We start from the raw sequence: 19768 nt of genomic DNA on the forward strand, positions 1-19768 counted from the left end.
AGATCTTAAAAGAAAAAGTCTCCTAGCCCACTCTCAAGAGGAAGCATACTGAGACATGACTTTCAGAACCTGCAGCTGTATGTGTGAACAGAGCATAATTCACGACTGTGAGCTCTTATCAGTCAGGCTTTAAGTGGGATTATCTTCCGGCTAATAGCACAAACTTTACTACCTTCATAGAATTCTTACCTCGTGCTTAAATGAGTGTACTTTCAGCTAGCAGAAGACTCATGACTGCTAGAAATACTAACTTACCACTTATTCCTCTTGTATTACACAATTTAGGGGATTTGCTGTAATAATTGCAGGTAACCTTTTAATTTTCAGTCATCTGTCACTCATAAATCAGTGTCTTAAGAGTAGTTGTCAGGACAAATCTCATCATTTGTAGAATCTTGTTTAATTAATATAAATTGCAAAGCTCTAATGCTGTATTTCAGACTTAAGCCTTTGGATATAGAGTTTATGAAGCGCCTGCATGAAAAAGTGAATATTATTCCACTTATTGCCAAAGCAGACACACTTACACCTGAGGAATGCCAACAATTTAAAAAACAGGTGAGTTCAAAAATTAATATTTACAACACAGGATAATTTAGTAAGTTGGTCCCTATGGAAATGGTGAGATTTAACTTACATGCAGAGTTTAAACCCTGAAGCAATAACTTGAGACAGCAAAGCTAAGTAATTTATATCTCTAGATTTCATTATAATTCTTGATGAAATAATCTTGTTTCTGTCCTCAGGGGAAGATGTTTCAAGTATAGTGTGTTTCTTGGCACGTAAAATAATTCACTGAGATAAAAATCAGTAAGGGAGGAATGAAGCTTTCAGGATTTAGGTGCCTAAAAGAAGTGTGTTAAAAAAAGTAAGGTATTCAACAGTATCACAGTTTTACTGATTGCATTGAAAGGTATCCACTTCTATGTTGATGCACTGTAATTATTAAAGATACCTCAGGTATACGAGAATCAGTCAACTTGTTCACTCTTGGGTGTGGTAATCCATTTTAAAGATGGTGAGATAATTCTAACATTGATACAACTGATACAATGTCTTTGTATTTGTAGAATGTATTTGCTGTGAGTGTCTACAAGTGGTTTATGTTTTATTTTCAGCTGCATTATCAGAGTAGAACAGTTAAGCTTTGTAGTCTTGTATGAAGAGGACAAGGAGGACCCAGAACAAGACAAGACATAAAGTTTTTTTTATCAAACTCTATTCAGTTCTAGTTTAGAAGAACACAGAGTTCAGAAAAGAAGGTGGCATTAAGAGGTGTTGTGTGTAAAACTCTTGATTTAATTAGATAAGATTAAAAATTAGATGACAAAAAGAAAGGAAAAAAATGGTAGAACACAGAATATTTCTAAATATATAAGCAGCTTTATCAATGAGTGGATGTTAAATAGGAGAGACTTTCCCAAACCAAACTTTGAAAATAAGTCCTTGCGTGATTTGGAAACTTAACTTCTCCTAAGACTGCAAACCTGTGAGCCAGAAATATTTCCCAGGGCTCTGCAGTGCAGCTGTCAGCTAAATGGTCTGATATTTTTCCATCCTAAAATTCTGCAAAACTAATCAGCTTGCTTTTAAAAATACCCTTTAGACAAATATAGCATCAAAACAGGACAGTCACTTTATTTTCATTATTGCTTGTGAATGTTTTTCAGCAGTGCTAACTACTAGAGTTAGTCCATCAGTCACAAGCTCTATTAAAAGAGGCAGGTGATCCTGCTTCAAGCAAGTGATGCTCAGGTAAGATGGAAACAGGAAAGGAGTGTCAGCAGTAGCTGTTGTGGGAACTCAAAGGGATAAAGTGTGCCTGCAATTATTTGTTCAAGTACCTGGTTTTATAAAGAACCCAATTGCAAAACTGTTCTGACAGTTTGTTGTATTAGGTTTTGCACCTAATTCTATGCAGGCAGAATTACCATTAGAGTAAACCTCTTGTTTGTCCTGTTGTAGAAAACTAGTACTAATTTTTGCTGTCTTGTATTGGTGGATAATATTCTGGTAGCTGGGAGGGCTCTAGCTCTCATTGTGTCTGCTCTTGGCTAAGGAGAGATGGTCACACTGTTAACCCTTTGGGGGTCACCTGATGGTGTTAAATGTGCAAGTTGTATTGCAGTTTAAGTCAGGGTAATCTAAAGGATTTTATATATCTAACAAAAGGAGGAGAATCAGACTGCAGGAAAAAAATCAGGCTGTTATAAAGTATGAAATCCTCAAACAAATAATAATTTTGTTTCTAGATAATGAAAGAAATCCAAGAACACAAAATTAAAATATATGAATTTCCAGAAACAGATGATGAAGAAGAAAATAAGATTGTTAAAAAGATAAAGGTAAACTAATTTTCTTTTGAAAAAGTGCTTTTGGAAGGGTAAGGGGGGTTGAGTTTGAAAAGCATTCTGTCATTAAAGAAGAGCACACCAAAGTGTTTAGAATACAGAAATCTGATGTAAAGCTGTCCTAAGGGTCAGTGTTCCTTATCAGAAGCAATTGAATGACATTATTAAGTCATCTAAGTCCTTCAACGGCTAAAATTCAGAATGAATTTTAGAGCACTGGATCACATGCTCATTAATAAACTCTTAAAGATCACTTTTTAAAATTCATCCTTATTTGACTTCTATCCACCCTCCACAGCCTACCATTTTTTTTTTTTTTGGTTCTGAGCTTTGAAGGAGTCAAGGGTTTTCTTTCAGACAGAGGTATGCAGTGGCATAAAAGTGTGTGCATTACAGCTAATAGCTCTCTGGCTGATTGATACACTGAAACCCTAATGGAGATAAATGACTAAAGAAAATCAAAAGGACTGTCAGGCTGCTGAAAGGCTTTTTCTTAGTTTAATCATGTTTTCAGTTTGTTCTTTCATGTTGGAGTCCATCTTGTGTATGTTTCTTGAGCCTTGCTTTTGTTTGTTCAGTAGCTGTAACAGCTTGTAAGAGCTTTTAATTTTTTTTATTTTTACTGGGGAAATCTCCTAGGATAGATAAACACAAATAGGACAAAAAACGGGAGATATTCTGGGACTAAGCCATGAGAAGAAGAGAATAAAAACAAAAACAAAAATGCAAAATACTGAGCTTAGTTCTCTGTCCCTTTCTGCCCCTTGAAGCTGCTCTTGGCTCCTTTGTTGCTTGTTACACTGGAGGCATTCTCAGTTCAGCTGAAAACAAGAACTTGATGTAGTTCTTTGCCAAACCTTTGAAAATTGGGTACAAGATCCAGTCAAAGTAACAGCCCTTGTAGCCAGTAGGTATATGACTGGGTAAATAATTGTGCAGTTGAAGAAATAGGAAATGGTTTGCCTCTTGCATAGCTTACTAAGTAACAGTAGTGTCTGTTCCTTAACTAGATTTACAGAATGCAGTAGCATAAGGAATTCAGAAGGAGTGTGTGTATATATAAGTCATTAAACTGGGCAGAGGTCAATAAACATCACCATTCTTGCACTTTTTTTTGGGCTAGCTGTATTGCAGTGTTACAGCACTGACCTAGCTTATGTCAAGTTGATACATGGGCATGCTTTCAGTATCTTTTGACAGCAGATTTTGATTTTTAAAGTCATACTTTATCTTGTAGGACCGTTTACCTCTTGCTGTGGTAGGTAGTAATACGATCATTGAAGTCAATGGCAAGAGAGTTAGAGGAAGGCAGTACCCATGGGGTGTTGCGGAAGGTAAGGCTTTCTTGTGATTTTTTAATCCATTTAAAACTTACTAGCTATGAGCCTGTATTTGAAATGTTTGAAATGCTTAATTTCAATGATCTTTGGTCTGGAAATTAATTGAATATATCATTTTGTTATTCTGACAATATTGGAACAAGGTAAAGGTTTTGGCAACATGTAACTTTGCAAGCAGATTTCTCTTTAAGCCTCAGTGAGAAATTGTAAAACCTGTAGTAATTTATTGCAGGTAATGATGTGACTTAAGTTACAGTTGTTTTCTAGCTTTTTTACCTTAATTATCTTCATCTAAAACCTGTGTACTAAATTCTTCTCTCTAGAGCATTCACATTATAAATATTAATTTGATCAGTTCAATTGTCATAAATACAATTTTTCCCAAAACATCTGAGTCTTAAGTGCTGGGGTATAGCAATGGAAAGGTACCTGGTAATGAATAGAGTACTTTTAATTTTTTTTTTTTTAATTTATTTAAAACTTATTGTCTACTGCTATAGAGACTTGAAGATAACTGCATGTTCTTCTGGCAGCCATTTCTTGTGCTTTAATGCCTTTCATATATTTCAAATGCCACATGGCCCGACTTGCACCACACTTTGTAGTAAAGCAATCACTATTAGACTGTTTTTCCAGATCACTGAGTTTTTTCCTTTGGTGTGCATGTATTGAATAAAGAGGATTTTTTTTCCCCTCACTATTTCTGCCTTCCGAGGGCAATGGACTATAAATTGGATGCAGTGTAAAACAGACAAAAAAACCTCAGCCAACAAGCAGTGTATGGACCAATATTTTAAAAAGGAATGCTGTAACACTTTGAAGTGCATGTCTGGCAGGAAATGAGGTTTGGCAGAAAGTAAAAACCAGCTGCATCAGAGAAGATCAAGCTTTATTTCAGGCTCCTCTGTTGGCATTTGGAGATGTGCAAAATCGTGCTGATTATCTTAAAACAAATTTCTGAAAGGTTTCATGTTCGCGATTGTATGACTTTTGGAAAGGAAGAGCTAGCCTAACTAAAAGGAGCCTCTTGGAGTGGCTTTCAGTCTGTCAGGACAGAGATGATGCTTTTTTGAGAGTATGACTTCATGTACCATCTGAGTGGAGTTTACCAGTCTGTGTAAAACCATGGAATAAAATAATGCAGGAGTGCAGATACAAGAATGAACGCACAAAGTGGCAATGTTCTGCATTTTTCTGTAGGATTCACTGAATTTACTTGGGCTATTTAATTCCTTCATCTTGGCTTTTTCCCTCCTTGCCATGACAATGTCTGTGTTTACTTCAGAGGCACACTGGAACCTGCCCTATGCCTTTCTTTTGTGTGTGCTAAGAGCTTTGTGTGTTGCCTTCTCTGTCTGCACATCAGAGAGGTCTGGAGTGTGCATTTTTCTCCAGTGTCATTCCATGATCTCTCAGGGAGATGCCACTCACAGCATCAGCCTCTTCTACTTTAGTGGGGTGATAGGTGCAATGGAATAGGTGGCATTTGTAATGACATCATAGTGACAGCTGCCAGCTCTCTGATCTGTAGGTTGATGCATCAAATTCAGTACACAACCTTCCTTTGCTTCATTAATGAAGAACTCAATCTATATTAAAATTGAAATGAAGATTTCTGCAACTTACTGGGCAGGGGCAAACAGGTTGAGTCTGTCTTTTAAAGGTTTTTGGAGATAGCTGGATCTAGACTGAAGTCTTCCCTTAGTGTCTGATCCTTACACAACTGTGCTATCAGGCAGCCAAAGGATGAAACAGTTAAACTGGCAAAACTGTGCTTCTGTTGTGGTAGCTTATTCTGCTGCACTGACTCAGTACAGTTTGCCAATATGGCTTAGGGGAGCATAGGAACTCTGCTAGTAAGACACATTATTATAGTTATGTTAATGCTTTCCTTCTGCTAACACACATGTTGTTTGAGTAAGGAAGGCTGTGGGAGTAATTTGTTGTTGGAATGAATGTAGACGGGTGACATCTTACCTCTCTGTAAAGCACAGATTTTGGTTGACATCTCAACAAAAGCTTACTTCTTCTTGCAGTTGAAAATGGTGAACACTGTGACTTCACAATTCTGAGGAACATGTTGATAAGGTAAGTAACTGATACGTAACGTTAAGTTTTCTGGTGTATCTCAGAGATTGGGAAGTCCTACATTGGAGAAAAAGGAATTTGAGATAGTGAGTTCATATGAATTCCCGTATTTTTAATTGTAAGCAGTTATCTTACATTTTATGGTAACTTGTTTAACCACATACTTAGCAAGCAGTAGTGTTGGTAGTGAATTTTTTTGTGATTACTTTTTCTGTTACTTGTTACCAGTCCATAGGAGCTTGAGTTATCTCTTAGTGCTGATGTGTACGCAGTTGTAGGCATTTTCTAAAGACTTCAGCACTGAAAGTTTACCTAAAACAAGACTTCCTGTGCTTTGTTGTGTTAGGTGCTGAGTTCTGTGCTTCCAGCAGTCCACTAGCTGACATCTGCTGTAAAAACTGTTAGTTTGATTCCTAAGCTTTGCTTTTCTCCCAGCTGAAAATGGACAATTATGAAAAGAAGTGAATGCTTTCAGCTTAGCCTTCAACTTAACATTTAGCTTTTGTAGAATTAGAAGATAGAAACTGGAAAATTTTGGCTTGTTGTTTCTTGCCTGACATGCTTTTTCTCACCTACTACAGTAGTAATATACAGTTTGCTTATCTGCCTATCAAATACTTGCAAGTTTATCCACAGAACTCAAACTTTCCAAAGACTGATCCTGTAAGTTAGTGTTTGGAGTATTGCAAGCTTTAGATAATTTGGTGGAAAATAACCTGGTATTTCTGTGCCTTTGCTGTCTTGAGAGCTCCAGTTTAAATGGTAGAGGAAAAACATTGTGGGAAATGGGACATTAATGGAGGGATATAATTAAATTCAAGTCAATCTGAAAAATTAACAGGGACTGATTTTTCAGATAGTATTTTGTATTTATGCACTTAGCTGATAAATTACACTTATTGACAGAACTCATATGCAGGACCTGAAGGATGTTACTAACAATGTACATTATGAGAACTACAGAAGCAGAAAACTGGCAGCTGTTACGTACAATGGTGTTGACAACAACAAAAATAAAGGGCAGCTAACAAAGTAAGTTCCTGTTAAGGCTGTATTGCACTTTAATCTTTTTACTTTCCCTTTTTTTGGTTGACTGGTTTGGTGAATGTGTGGTGGTATTTTCAGTTTTGGGTTTCTTGGGGAGGGATGCCAGTGGGTTTGTATGTATATATTCTTCAGTCAGTTGTCTCTTTGCTGTGTCTGAAAGGAGACAGCCTCTTGTTTACTTGTAATTTGGGGTTTTTTCCCTCTTTCACTAAGATTGACACTAGTTTCACTGAACATGCTAAATAGTAGATTCAGTTTTGAAGATAATTGTTACATTTGCTCAGAGTTCTATTTCACTGATACTGCAAAGTTCTCGTGCATTAGTTTTTATTTTGCTTTATATGTTACTTTTGGGATTTTTGGTTCTTCTGCGTGAATGATCAATACTACTGTGTCAGGGATGTTTTTGACAAGAATGGGTTCATATTTGTTTAGAAACTCTGAAAAACCAGACCTGCTACTGTCATCTTCGAAATGCTGCCCTAGCAACTCATATGGCTGCTTATCATGGCAGGGGAATTATTGCAACATCATTATCTTTTGTGAGAAGGGAGTTGCAATGCAGTGTTTGGGGGCTTTTGTAGCTGTTTTTTCGAGCTCTGGTATGTCATTTTTATTACCTCTGACAAGAAATTGTTTGCCAACCTGATGAAGTTACTGAAAGATTTAAAACTAGGCTCTACTGTATTCTGAATTGTATAATGCTGTTTAAGAATAGCTACATTCAGATATTCAGCTCTGCATGTAGTAACTGCATCAACAGTAATTAGTGATTAAATAATTATTAATTAATGGTGCTCTTATTTTGTACTATATTTAAGTACAAATTTCTCAATCACAATACAGGGTACTGTTCTTTTCAGCTAATGGTATGCAAAACTACAGCTGTTCTTCCTGTAAAAGATCCCTGAAAATAGTTGGAAATATCTGCTATTTGCATACATACGACAGCTACAAAGCCATTTTTCACTAAAGAAATGTCTGTTCTATACTCTCTTAATGCTTTAAAAGTTGTAAGGGAATGATTTACGTGGACGTGATTTAGTTTCATCTAGTGTGAGTCTACATGAGACTTCCCTGCTCATAACTGACAAAAATGTAATAGTTTATGTCAGTTATAGCAACTCTTCAGAAGCGTACTTGCACTTAAGATGTGTTGCTAATGAGGTCAAGTCTTAAAAATGCTAGTTTTCAAATATATGTGTCCACAACACTGTGGTTGCTTCTTCTCACTGTCATGTTTCTTGCCATCGTGTTATCCCTGACTCAAGGCTTCTGAGTGCACATAGCAAGCATGTCAGATGAAAATGTAGTAAGAGGAGTGCAGAAGAGAAAATTGTGCATTTTCTCCAGGACTTCTAACTTGCTATTAGTGTGCTTTTTACTGTATTATTATTTGCTATTACTGTACTGAAAAGTGAAACTTTTCCCCCCCTCCATTGTTATTTGGAATATCAAAGGAAGTTGTTTACATTTTTCTCTGTGTGTTGTTAAATATTGGGGTTTCTTATATACCTTTCAAAATCTTAGTATGTTTTCCTTAGATTTTGGAAAATCTGAATTTCAGTGACAGCACTTTTACCATTTTTGTTTTGTGCCTGCTTAGATTTGTGTTAGTCTGCACCTACAAACTCAGTCTGTTACCTCATCCATGTAAGAGGACTGGTTATTCTGCATTCTTAAAAATAACAATAGACTCACTATTTAAAATTATTTTTTGTTCCCATATTGCAGATACAATAAGATGTTATTTTATACAAAAATACATATATGAGTAGGTTTCAAAACTCTTTGTGATCTTCATTCACCCCTCCACCCCACTCAGTTTCTGATAGCATTGCTGATACTTCTTTTTGGGCCAGAACCTACACTACGAGGGTTTGGAATTACTTTGCTTTCTGAAGCATGCTCACTTTGCATCTCCTGTCACTTCAGATCACTGTGCTGTCCCACCTGAATATTTCCAGGTGAATGTGCCTTCTAGAACTATTTTCTCCTTTAGAAATCTGTTACTTGGAGCACTGCAGTACTCAGAGATGAAAAAATACAATTGGTTCTCTTTGCTATCAGGGTTTTTTTATTCAAGAGAACAAGTAAATAATTGCAGTTTGATTCAGCCATCTGAAAGATGGCAAAGTATATTGCAAACTTACAAAGACTATTTCGAACATTTTGTAAGAGTTTGTTCCCCAGAACACAGGGTGACTTAAGTAAATGCATGAAATTTTTGATTGCATGTGCTGGTTATGAAGCAGCTGATGCTATTTTTCTGTTTGTACCTTAACCATATGTTGAGTTGCAGTTTGTTGCTTTTTGGGGTTTTTTTTTAAGCTTTAACATGCATTTTTTACTTCAGTGTGTTTTTGTAGCTTTTGGTTTTTTAATCTAGTATAATTGAAGCAGCATAGAAGAAATCTTCCTAATAACCATGTGCCTCCTGGAAACTGAGGGGGAGGAACAGATATTAACAGTTTATCTGTACCTCCCTTAGAAATTTTATGCTTGCCTGCTGGCCTTTTGAAAGAAGTGTCTGTGTCTCAAATGGGAGCAATATTGATTCTTGCATGGGAGACAGATCCTGTATCTCTGTGTGAGAAAGGAGACATGCTCTGATGCTGTCTGGTGGTATTACAAGCATATGGTTAAACACAGATACACCCCCTGGCTCTGGAAACTCCCAAGCTGCTGGTTTTTGAGATTGGGAGGGCAGACATACCAGGAGACATGCAGTGGTGCTTGTACTTTTCCATAAAAACCTCCTGCTGGCAGCTGTTGGAGCTGTTGGGCTGACCTTATGTAGCTTTCAAACAGCTGTATTTTTATGATCCTAGCAGATCTCAGTTTTTCATGCAGCTGTTAACATATTTCTTTAGACAAAAATGCTAATGTGGAAACAAATAGAAGTATGTGCTACAAGTTTAATGATACTGTGCAGATTAATTGAAGCATTTTTCTGTCCAGTTAATAATCTTAACTCTGATTTGGTGAAACTTGACTGTTCTGTAAGTAATTTGTTAACTTAGGAGCAATCCAAAGCATGTCTTTTCCATGGTTATGGAGGTTTTTTTTGTATTTTAGGTTTAGTCTGATTTGTCAAATTTTCAATATCATCCTGACCATTAAAAAAATTAAATGTCAAGGTGGTCTTCACATATGTAGGTAACTTGTCTCTTTAAATCATGTGGTAATTGCAGTTTCACAAGTGTACTATGTGACATGTGAGAAAATTGGCATTTGCTCTGAAATTCAGACGTTGTAAGTTGAGAAATCTTTTTGGTTTGCTGTATGAAGCTGCTATCTTCAGTGAATTTAAAAGTAAAATCTTATTTTTATTGAAAGTCGTATTGTACATCGTAAAGATGGGTCTTGTCCGTCATTGATTCAGGGTAACAAAATACACAATGCTCGAGTCCCTCTGACTGCTGAGCCTGGCCACTTCCAGCTCCTTTTGCCTGTATTCTTGGCGGGTTCTGTGAAACAGCCCTGATGGCCTGAAGGCCATGTGAGAGGATGGTGAGCTCAGAGCTGGTTTTCAGCCCGTTTTCCGCTGAGCCGAGGCACGCTGGGCGCAGCATCCCGGTGCCCGGGGAGGTGACGCTGCAGCCGAGCCGCCGCTGAGACCTCTGCTGGCCGTGGGAGCCAGGCGCTCTGCCCGCGGGCCTTCCGTACTCGGGTCTCTGCTGGCCGACAAATTCTAAACGAGGAGATAAGCCTCCAGGTGGCTTTGGTTTCCGAATGCTTGTATAGAGCAAGTGGTGCTTCGTGTCACTAAAATATTTAAAATCTATTTAAAAGCATAGATGTTGTAGGAAAAGTCTTCCTGAAAGCATCTGCACATCAAACCTGCGTTAATACTGACATGATGTAGTGATCAACTAACTGAATTTGAAATAAATATAGCAAGCTTTAACTAACATTTTTTTCCTTTTAGTATGAAAAATTTGCTTTTGGGGGAGCACATAATTAGCTTTAGGAATCTAATAATATTGAATTTACTTTTTTAAATTATTGCTTTTTGGTTTTGTGGTTTTATTTAAGCATGCTAAGCTAAGCCTCTGTATTTTTTGTTTTTTAGATTTGACACAGTTGAAGGCATGTAAGTGGTGATTTAAATTTTTCCAAAAAATTTAAGACAAAAATTCTGTAAACACAAAAAGGATTTCACTGTTTGATGTTTCAAATTTAAAACAGTTTCCTGGTATCCCACTCTTGGCATTGTTTTTTCCACTAGCAGTTGGTTTCGTTTTTTTTTTCCTAAAGCTGTGCTACTGTAAATTTTAGGAATTTATAAATGCTTACAGTGATAAATACCTCTGTAAAAAGCCATCCTCTTTAGAAACCTTTTGGCTGAGATTCAAGTCAAATTTGGTCAAATTTCAAAAATCAATAGAAGTGCATAAAGTATGGAATTCCCCCAGTTTCTATCCATAGCTTAGTCATCTTTATATAGATGCTTATAAAGAATTAGTGGAATTTTTATCCTTACTTGTAAATTTACAATTCTTCATTGAATTGGGGATTTAGTAACTTTAATAATTTCTGACCACAATTTTATCTTATTCCCTGCTTGCAGAGATTCTTTGCACATATCTAGAATAATTTTTAATTTTTGCAGAATAACTTGGAGGACTTATTAGAGCACATGTCCTCTGAAATCAGTTAAATGTTTTACATCTTTGTTTAGTGGTTTGTGGTTTTTTTTTTCCCCTTCAGCTCTTTTTTTTTTTTTGGTGTTCGTGTCTGCTTTTTTGTTTGCTTGTTTTTGTTTAAATCCCTTGTATCATTTTGTCCTGAAATACAGTGATGTGCTTTTATCTGTGTCACATACTTAGGACCTAATATTACCAGTTGTGACCTATGTTGTAAAGCTCTCAGCTGTAAATGCTCACTTGTCAGTTAATCAGATTTTCTGTGCAGACTGATTTTTACCACTTTCTCAAAATACAGCTTGCATGGTATCCCCATTGGATTTACTAAGTTTTCAATCAAAGGACAGTTCTGCACCTCTTTCAAGTTAAAACTGCAGCAATGATTCCTCAATATTTATTCTCGTTTGTAGATTAATTTTTGAAGAGCAGATGCATTTGAGAACTTTACATCTCTAGAAGAAAATAGTATTGTTTTGACAGATGCTTAGCTTTCACAAGTACTGCTACTCACCTCTTCTTTCACTTCCTTAGTATTTTTCTGCATTATTATACCTCACCTGTGTTTAACCATTAATTTTTTCCTTGTAAAAAATTGCTAGCAGTTGGGCTTTTGAAGGACTAAAGTAAAAATTAAACTGAAGATCAATTTCAGTTCTGTATATTATTTAGCATTTTACTCACAAGTCCAAGTGTTGCAACTATTAATTCAGATTCAGTTTAATATATACATTAGATATCCTCTGCTGATTAATTGTAATGATTCTAAATATAATCAGCTTTTTCCCCAACACAATAGCTAAAACTTTGTCCTTTTAAGCCATAGATACTCAAAACTCAAGGCCAGTGATTTGGTTTGATTGCTCTTTGTGGAACAGCAGAGTCTTAACATAACTCTGTAGCAACCATCACTAGATCTCTATCATCCTGTTATAGTAGATGTTTACAGTGAAACTTACTATTCAAAACCCATATCACCACAACATGGATAGCAGGCTTATACAGCTTTAAAAATTCAGTACAATCCAGGAAAGTATACCATAAGGTATATGGAAAAAATAAAAATAATGTACATTATTTTTGTACATTACATTTATTAATAACTTTCTAAAGAAAAACCTTCCAACTAACACTTTGAAATATTGATTTTCAGTTGCCCAGACCTTTTTTGCAAAGCAGATCTCTCTTTAAAACTATGGACCACAGCATTCAACACAGTTGCAATGTTAAGTGTTTCTTGGGCTCACTTGGGAACAATGAAGATTTAGAGAGAAAATAGAACTTTAGTCTGCAGTGCTCCTAATTTTCTTATTATGTCCATTAATTTTTTTTATATATTTGAATTATGGGGAAGAAAAAGATGCCTGAAGATCACTTGGAAGATGCTAATTTTCTTTTTCTTGTTTTAACATTGATTTCCTCTCTTCCCATGACCAGGTGGTTCTACATATAAAAAGTCAAGAGTTTCTGTTAACCTAAATGTAGTATAAATCAATCATGGGGGAGGAAAAGACACTGTATGAAATATCTTTGAGTAAAGCTTATCTAAACAGTTAATATAATAATGTAAATTGAATTTAAGCTAGCAGTGCCTACAGCAATGTGTTTATGTTATTGCTTCAGCATTTTTATCCTGCTTTTTCCAGATGTCCTAATTAACAGACAGGGAAAAAAGTTCTTACTAGCTAACTGCTTCTTCTGGATTTATGGCAGGAGCCCATTGGCACAGATGGAGGAGGAAAGGAGGGAGCATGTAGCCAAAATGAAGAAAATGGAAATGGAAATGGAACAGGTGTTCGAGATGAAAGTCAAAGAAAAAGTTCAGAAACTGAAGGACTCTGAAGCTGAGGTAATCAAAATGTTTTAAACACCAATATAACTTGAGTATGAACAAGTGTAGCAATGGGACTTTTTGCCAATACTTTGCAACATAATTGATTCCATAGTTGATTTATATCTGTAAAGACAACACTCTTCTTCTTTCTCAGCTTTTTGCCTTTGCTGAAATGGTATAAGTCTAAAGTTAAAATATAATTTTAATATTCACATGCATTCTATGTTTATTTTCAGTCATAGCATGTTAAAATACTCCTTAACTTTCTTACCTTCTTCTTCTCCCTTTTCTTTGGAATATTTTGTGCTTATTTTTCCATGTGATTTTAAAAGTTTTTGAGACTTTTATGGCTTACATAAGCTAATGCAATAATGATCATTTGTTGTGTGTATTGAAAAAGCATTTCAGGAATTGGACACAATGCCTATAGGCATCTCACCTAAATGAGAATTACTAGGCTAAGGAAGAGTCAGGGATTTGTTTTTGTCAGTGTTCTGGTACTATTTGAACAAATTCTGTGGATACTTAACTCTAATTTCTGTCATCTCCAGGTGAAGTCCTCACAGTCAAACCATTTTTTACAGGCTTCAGGAGGCTCTGAAAATTATCTTTTTAAGGGACTGTTATAATTTGACGTTTGGGTAAAACTTCTTAAGTAAAAGCAAGAAATTAAGTCATTTTTGGGAAAACAGTTTCTCACAAGAAGCCTAATAGAGAAATTCAGAACTGTCAAAGTTCCTTAAGAAAGTTTGTCTCCAAATTTGAGGAAAAATGAGGAAACTTGGAAGGGTAGATGAAATGCTTGGCAGCCTAGGCTCTGTAAGGTGCCAAGGCATACTGGATCAAAGGAAAAAAATTAATATAGTGGTTTTTTTTTTTGAGAACTGAATAGATAGGGATATGACTAGTAAGATATGCCAGTCAGCAGTTTGAGGATTTTAAAGCTATATGTTCTATCTGGATCATGGTTTTTGTAGCCACTTGATTTATCCTTTCTTTGATTTCTGTCTTGAATCTTTTTGAACCTTTTAATACTTCTGGTGTCCACATTCTCCTTGTTATATGAAATAAAAAAATACTTCTGGCTATCTTATGACTTTCTGACTGAATGTATCCTGTGATACCAGTTTTTTATGTTCATGCAATTCATTTGTCTTTTTTCTTCACCATTCATGGCTTTGTAACTTTTGTTGTATTTATGTAAATGTAGAAAAGTAGGCAACAGACAGTGCCATGTAGAAATGTGTAAAAGGAAGTAGGTTTTCAAGGGCTGTGTAAAACAGGGTTATGCAAGAGAGTAAGGAAAGAGGAAGTTTTATATACTTTCTCTGAAGTGTGGACATCAAGTTGAGGAGGGAGGGGATTCTGGCTCTTTACTCCACTGTGGTGGGACCCCACTGCAGTGCTGCATCCAGCTCTGGGGTCCCAGCACAGGAAGGACATGGACCTGTTGGAGCGAGTCCAGAGGAGGCCACCAAGACGATTAGAGGGATGGAGCAGCTCTTGTATTAGTGAAGGCTAAGAGAATTGGGATTGTTCAGCCTGGAAAAGAGGAGGCTTTGTGGTGGCCTAATTGTGGCCTTCCAGGATTGAAGGGACCCAACAAGAAAGATGGAGAGGGACTATTTACAGGGGTATGGAGGGACAGGACTAGGGGAATGGCTCTAAATGGAAAGAAAGTAGATTTAGATCAGATATTAGGAGAAAGTTCTTTATTATGAAAGTGGTGAGGCACTGGAACGGGTTGTCCAGAGAAGTTGTGGGTACCCCAACCCTGGACATGTTCAAGGCCAGGCCGGATGGGACTTTGAGCATCCAGGTCCCTGCCCTTGGCAGGAGGGATGAAGTTAAATGATCTTAAAAATCCCTTCCAACCCAAACCATTCTATGTTTTAACTCAATTCAAAAAAACATTACACCACACTGAAGGAATCACTTCTCCTAACAACTGTTTCCATCCTCACATACAACACATTTGATTATCAGTCTGTCCCAACAACTTGCAGGAGAGAATTCTCATTCTGTTTTGGAATGTAGACAATTCACTTCCTCAGTACTACTAGTTCATTTAATTAGTGAATAAATTAATCTCCTTAATAATTTTTTTTCTAAATACATCCATAATATAGTTAATGCTGTAGGATGAAATCAATATTTTGAAAGTCAAATATTTATTTCTATTTATTTATATTTATTTATATTTATGCTGTTTTATGCATTAGTGATACTCAAATGCTCTGCAATTTGCTGCTTAGTGTTTGCATCAAATACCAAAGTATTTTTAAATTTTCTTTCATTTGCCAAACATAGCTGCTTGCAAATTGTGTTTGTAAACTGGGTAGCATTTGGGGCATTTTCTGTTAACTGTAAAATGAAGCTATGGGATTAATAACCTTTTGGTTTCTGTTACTGGCAATATCTATCACCTTGGAGTTTTTAGCCTGAGCTACTTTCACTAAAGAAAAATAGAATACATAATTTTGTTATATCAGTAAATTCGGTTGCTGATGTTTGTTAGTACAGTTCCAAAAGTTGCTGTGTTTTCTGCACCTACTGAATCTGTTTATAATCTTCTACAGCTGCAGCGACGCCATGAGCAAATGAAAAAGAATTTGGAGGCACAACACAAAGAATTGGAGGAAAAGCGTCGTCAGTTTGAGGATGAGAAAGCGAACTGGGAGGCTCAACAACGTATTTTGGAACAACAGAATTCTTCCAGGTAAATTGGAGTCTTGTCCTGCATTTCACAGTAAAAATTCTGTAATGGTAATGGTCCATCCATGGTTGTTGACTGCTATGGAGGTGTCACTTAAAAGCCAAGAGAAGTACTTTCAGTTACAAATGACCATATTTCAGCAATTGTGAGAAGATTATTAGTCTCTAAAGCAGGTTTTAGCCTGCAAAAACATGGTACCTACACATAGATATATTTATGGAAATAAATAAATGTTTATACTGATAGACTTCTGGGGGATGAGGAATTAAGGTTCTGAGCATTAAAATGTTTAATTCCCTCAGTCCTTGGGAGGGGAAATCTGGTGATAACTGCACTGCTTGATTCACACAGTACAAGTACTGTGTACTCAGTAAGTTTCATCCATTGTGTTGTAACCAGTAAAAGCCTTATTAAATGCCTGTTTTAAAAGGTGTATATTTTTTTTTAAAAAACAGAACTTGTATACATTATTTAACAAACTTTTTTTTTATGTCATTTTAGAACCTTGGAAAAGAATAAGAAGAAAGGGAAGATATTTTAAATGCATCATTTTGACCACCAGTTATGTATTAGTTGCCAATATGCCAGCCTGGACATCAGTGTTTGTTGGATCCGTTTGACCAATTTTGCACCAGTCGTATCCATAGTAATGGATTTAACAGCATGACAAATTTTTGTTAATTTTGATGGAGAATGAGATGCCTTGAATTGTCTAGGGTGTTGTGTACTTGGAAAAATAACAGCTCTAAGTACCTTTTTCATTCTTTTTTTTTAAAACAGGTGTCATTTTAATGCAAAAGAAAACATTTTACTGTTGTACAATCATGTTCTGGTGGTTTGACGGTTTACAGGATATCAAAAAATGCAGGACTCTTGACGGTTTTTAGTGAGGATGAATTGCCATAATATGATGCAAACAATGCTTCTCTATTATTATTATTATAAAAATTCCATTCAGTGCAGCATATACAATAATGTAATTTAGTCTAACACAGTTGACCCTATTTTTGACACTTCCATTGTTTAAAAGGACACATGGAAAAACAAAAGTTGTAAGCTTACAGTGCACCTAAGCTTTTTATAACAACCCTTTTATGTTTTGGATTCTTTAAATATATGCTATTCTCATTTAGTAACTTCTTTAGCCAGAAGGATCTCATTACTGCTTCATTTTTTGTAATAACATTTAATTTAGATATTTTTCCATATATTGGCCCTCCTAAATAGAATATAGCTTCTTTCATATGGTAGGAACCAGTGAGTAAAACTTTCCTTTAACTCCCTTTTTACATTTTATGGTAAGTAGCAGGAAAACGCATTTATAGGTCATTTCTAGGCAAAATTGTGGAGTTAACTACCAACCTGTTTCTACCTGTGTGCAGTCTTTCTTTATTTTACTAGAAATGGGAATATGGCCTCGAGAAAAACATCACCATTTTGCATTTAGCTGTATTCATATACTGCATTTCTGTATTTTTGTTTGTATTGTAAAAAGTTACATAATAAACAATGTTGTGATGTAACATGCTGCTGTGTCAGGAATTGTGATGGAGTTGAACAGCTAAGTACGTCTCTGGAAATGAGTGAACTTTCTCTCTGGTTCACCTGTGCCTTTTATTTCATCTGAGGAATCAGTTTAAGATGTAGAAGACCCCATTTCCATATCCATGCTCTGAATTGGCTATACAAGGATCTTTCTGTCGTGCCCAGGAGAGGGCACCAAGTGCCTGCACACCCTGTGCTGTGTCCCACCAGCTCCCCTTCCGGCAGTCCTGCTTCTCTTGCTGTTCTTATTGCCTTCTGCAAGCTTTTAGGAGGATCTGGTGAATGGGTGGGAAACAACATATTTGTAGGTTGTTAAAAATTGATGGGGATTTCTTACGTCAGTTTGCCTGTGGAATAATCAAGAATATCTCATGTTTTTGCAGATGTTCCCTGTATTATCCCTGTTACCACTCTGTTTCTGCTCATTTTTTTTTACATGAGTTATGATTACAGAAATATGATTTATTCAGCTAGCTTCTCAAAGAAATTGCATTCTCAGTAGTCTGCATAAAGGCCTCTTTGTAACTCATTTCAGATATTCTGCCTATCTCTTTCAGAGAAGACAACTGAGTATCAGTAAGTGGGCATTTCTTTCCCTTGCAAGTAAATAGAATTGCAAAATCTGGTCTGTGATACATCTCAGAGGATGTACACTGCCTGCATCTGCCCCTCAAGTTTCAGTCTAATTCAATAAATTGAATAATTTAATAAGCAGGTAAGAGTTACCATCTGGGACAGAATTCTGAACTGCTTTTTAGACTCATCAAAACTGAGGATGCACTCTATGTGGGTATCTGCTGGTACTTTAACATCCCCATTTGCTCTGAAATAGAGATGTCATTCTTCAGGAAACTTGTTTTCACTATTCTGGTCTTCATTCTCCTCACTGTTACACTCTAGCCTCTCATACTCAGAGTGATCAGAAACTTGTATAACCTTGTTAGAGCTTCTGTATTATTTGTATAATCATGGAATGGTTTGGGTTGGAAGGGTTCTTTAGGTTTAGTTCCAGCTCCCACATCATGGATAGGGACACCTTCCACTGTAGCTGGTTGCTCAAAGCCCCATCCAACCTGGCCTTGAACACTACCAGGGATGGGGCATCCACAGCTTCTCTAGGCAATGTAATCCATTACACGACATTTGTATTTGAACGGAAATGCAGAGCATGTGTTTGGTGTTCTCTTCTGAAATGGAGTATTTCCCTTTTGGGGAAGATTTGTTACCTCAACTTTTTTTTTTTTTTTTAAATGCTTTGGCTTTTCTTGGTGAGTTTGGGCTGCACTAGGGCTTTTGTATCAAAAAAGTAAAATTGAGAATGATGTGTGAACCTCTGCAGTATAGTAGCTGTGGAGCCAATACAAAATCTGTAAGCTAAAGAAGCACTATGAGACAGGCCAGGTTTGTAATTTTTTTGTCTTCCACTGAACAAAACATAATTTAAATGTATTATTTCTGCAAAGCCAAAACTCATTTTACTTGCTGATATTTGGGTACTAAAATTTCCCTGAATTAGTGTCAGAGCTCCGAGCACATGCAGCAGAGGTTTTGTGGTGTGTATGTGGATCAGCCAGAAACTCGTTGCATCCAGGTGTCACTGGATAGTACTGGACTTGTCTCCTGTTTCTTTTAAAGTGTGCAGGAAACACCAGCTGCTCTGCAGAGGCACAGAAAAAGAGCTGTTAAGGAGCAGTTCTGTGCATCTGTTGGGTGTTTCTGTATCAGGAGTTGCTTCAGTAACATTCTCAGGTAATTGTGGGAACTGGAAATTTTGCTGCTTTCGTATGAGAATGAAGATCTCCATTCAGCTTAATGTATATTCTGTGAAAGAGGTAGTGAGGGAGGGAAAATAATCCTGCTCCTGCTAAGGGTAGCACTGGAAACAGCCCTGTTGAACGTGCAATTGTACTTAAATATGGGGGATAAATATATTTCATTTTAGATAGATATAGGTATGAAAATGCATTTATATTTTTATATGTGAAGAAGTGAGTAAAGACTGCAAACTTGGGGTTTTCTTCTGTGGGAATACATTTCCCACGGTGGGTAACTCATCTGGCTGACTGCAATGGAGGTTCTTTTTTGTGCATTGCTGCTTCCAGCATGAAATACAAAGTTTTGAGGGAGTGTTGAAGTTCTTTTGGCTTTCACTGCAGTTTTCCCATTTGATAGGCAGTGAGCCTAGTGAGCTGCTGATGCCC

General features: G+C 36.5%; 1 protein-coding gene across 3 annotated transcripts in view; it reads left to right on the forward strand.

Moving 5' to 3' along the window:
- SEPTIN7 (septin 7) overlaps positions 1 to 17545 on the forward strand; it is a 79343-nt gene extending 61798 nt beyond the window's left edge. For 2 of the 3 annotated variants that reach the window (XM_041466254.1, XM_041466253.1), the window contains exons 7-15: positions 441 to 558; positions 2253 to 2345; positions 3589 to 3685; positions 5728 to 5779; positions 6686 to 6811; positions 10902 to 10922; positions 13186 to 13321; positions 15886 to 16025; positions 16524 to 17545. In XM_041466254.1, the coding sequence (XP_041322188.1) occupies positions 441 to 558; positions 2253 to 2345; positions 3589 to 3685; positions 5728 to 5779; positions 6686 to 6811; positions 10902 to 10922; positions 13186 to 13321; positions 15886 to 16025; positions 16524 to 16563 (823 nt within the window). In that variant the 3' untranslated portion in view covers positions 16564 to 17545. The remainder of the gene's footprint in view (positions 1 to 440; positions 559 to 2252; positions 2346 to 3588; positions 3686 to 5727; positions 5780 to 6685; positions 6812 to 10901; positions 10923 to 13185; positions 13322 to 15885; positions 16026 to 16523) is intronic. The other variant, XM_041466255.1, reaches the window with a different exon arrangement.
- Positions 17546 to 19768: the final 2223 nt, after the last annotated feature.

The sequence above is a fragment of the Pyrgilauda ruficollis genome, unplaced genomic scaffold, assembly GCF_017590135.1.
Source record: "Pyrgilauda ruficollis isolate IOZ18807 unplaced genomic scaffold, ASM1759013v1 scaffold2, whole genome shotgun sequence".
In the NCBI taxonomy this organism is placed as follows: Eukaryota; Metazoa; Chordata; class Aves; order Passeriformes; family Passeridae; genus Pyrgilauda; species Pyrgilauda ruficollis.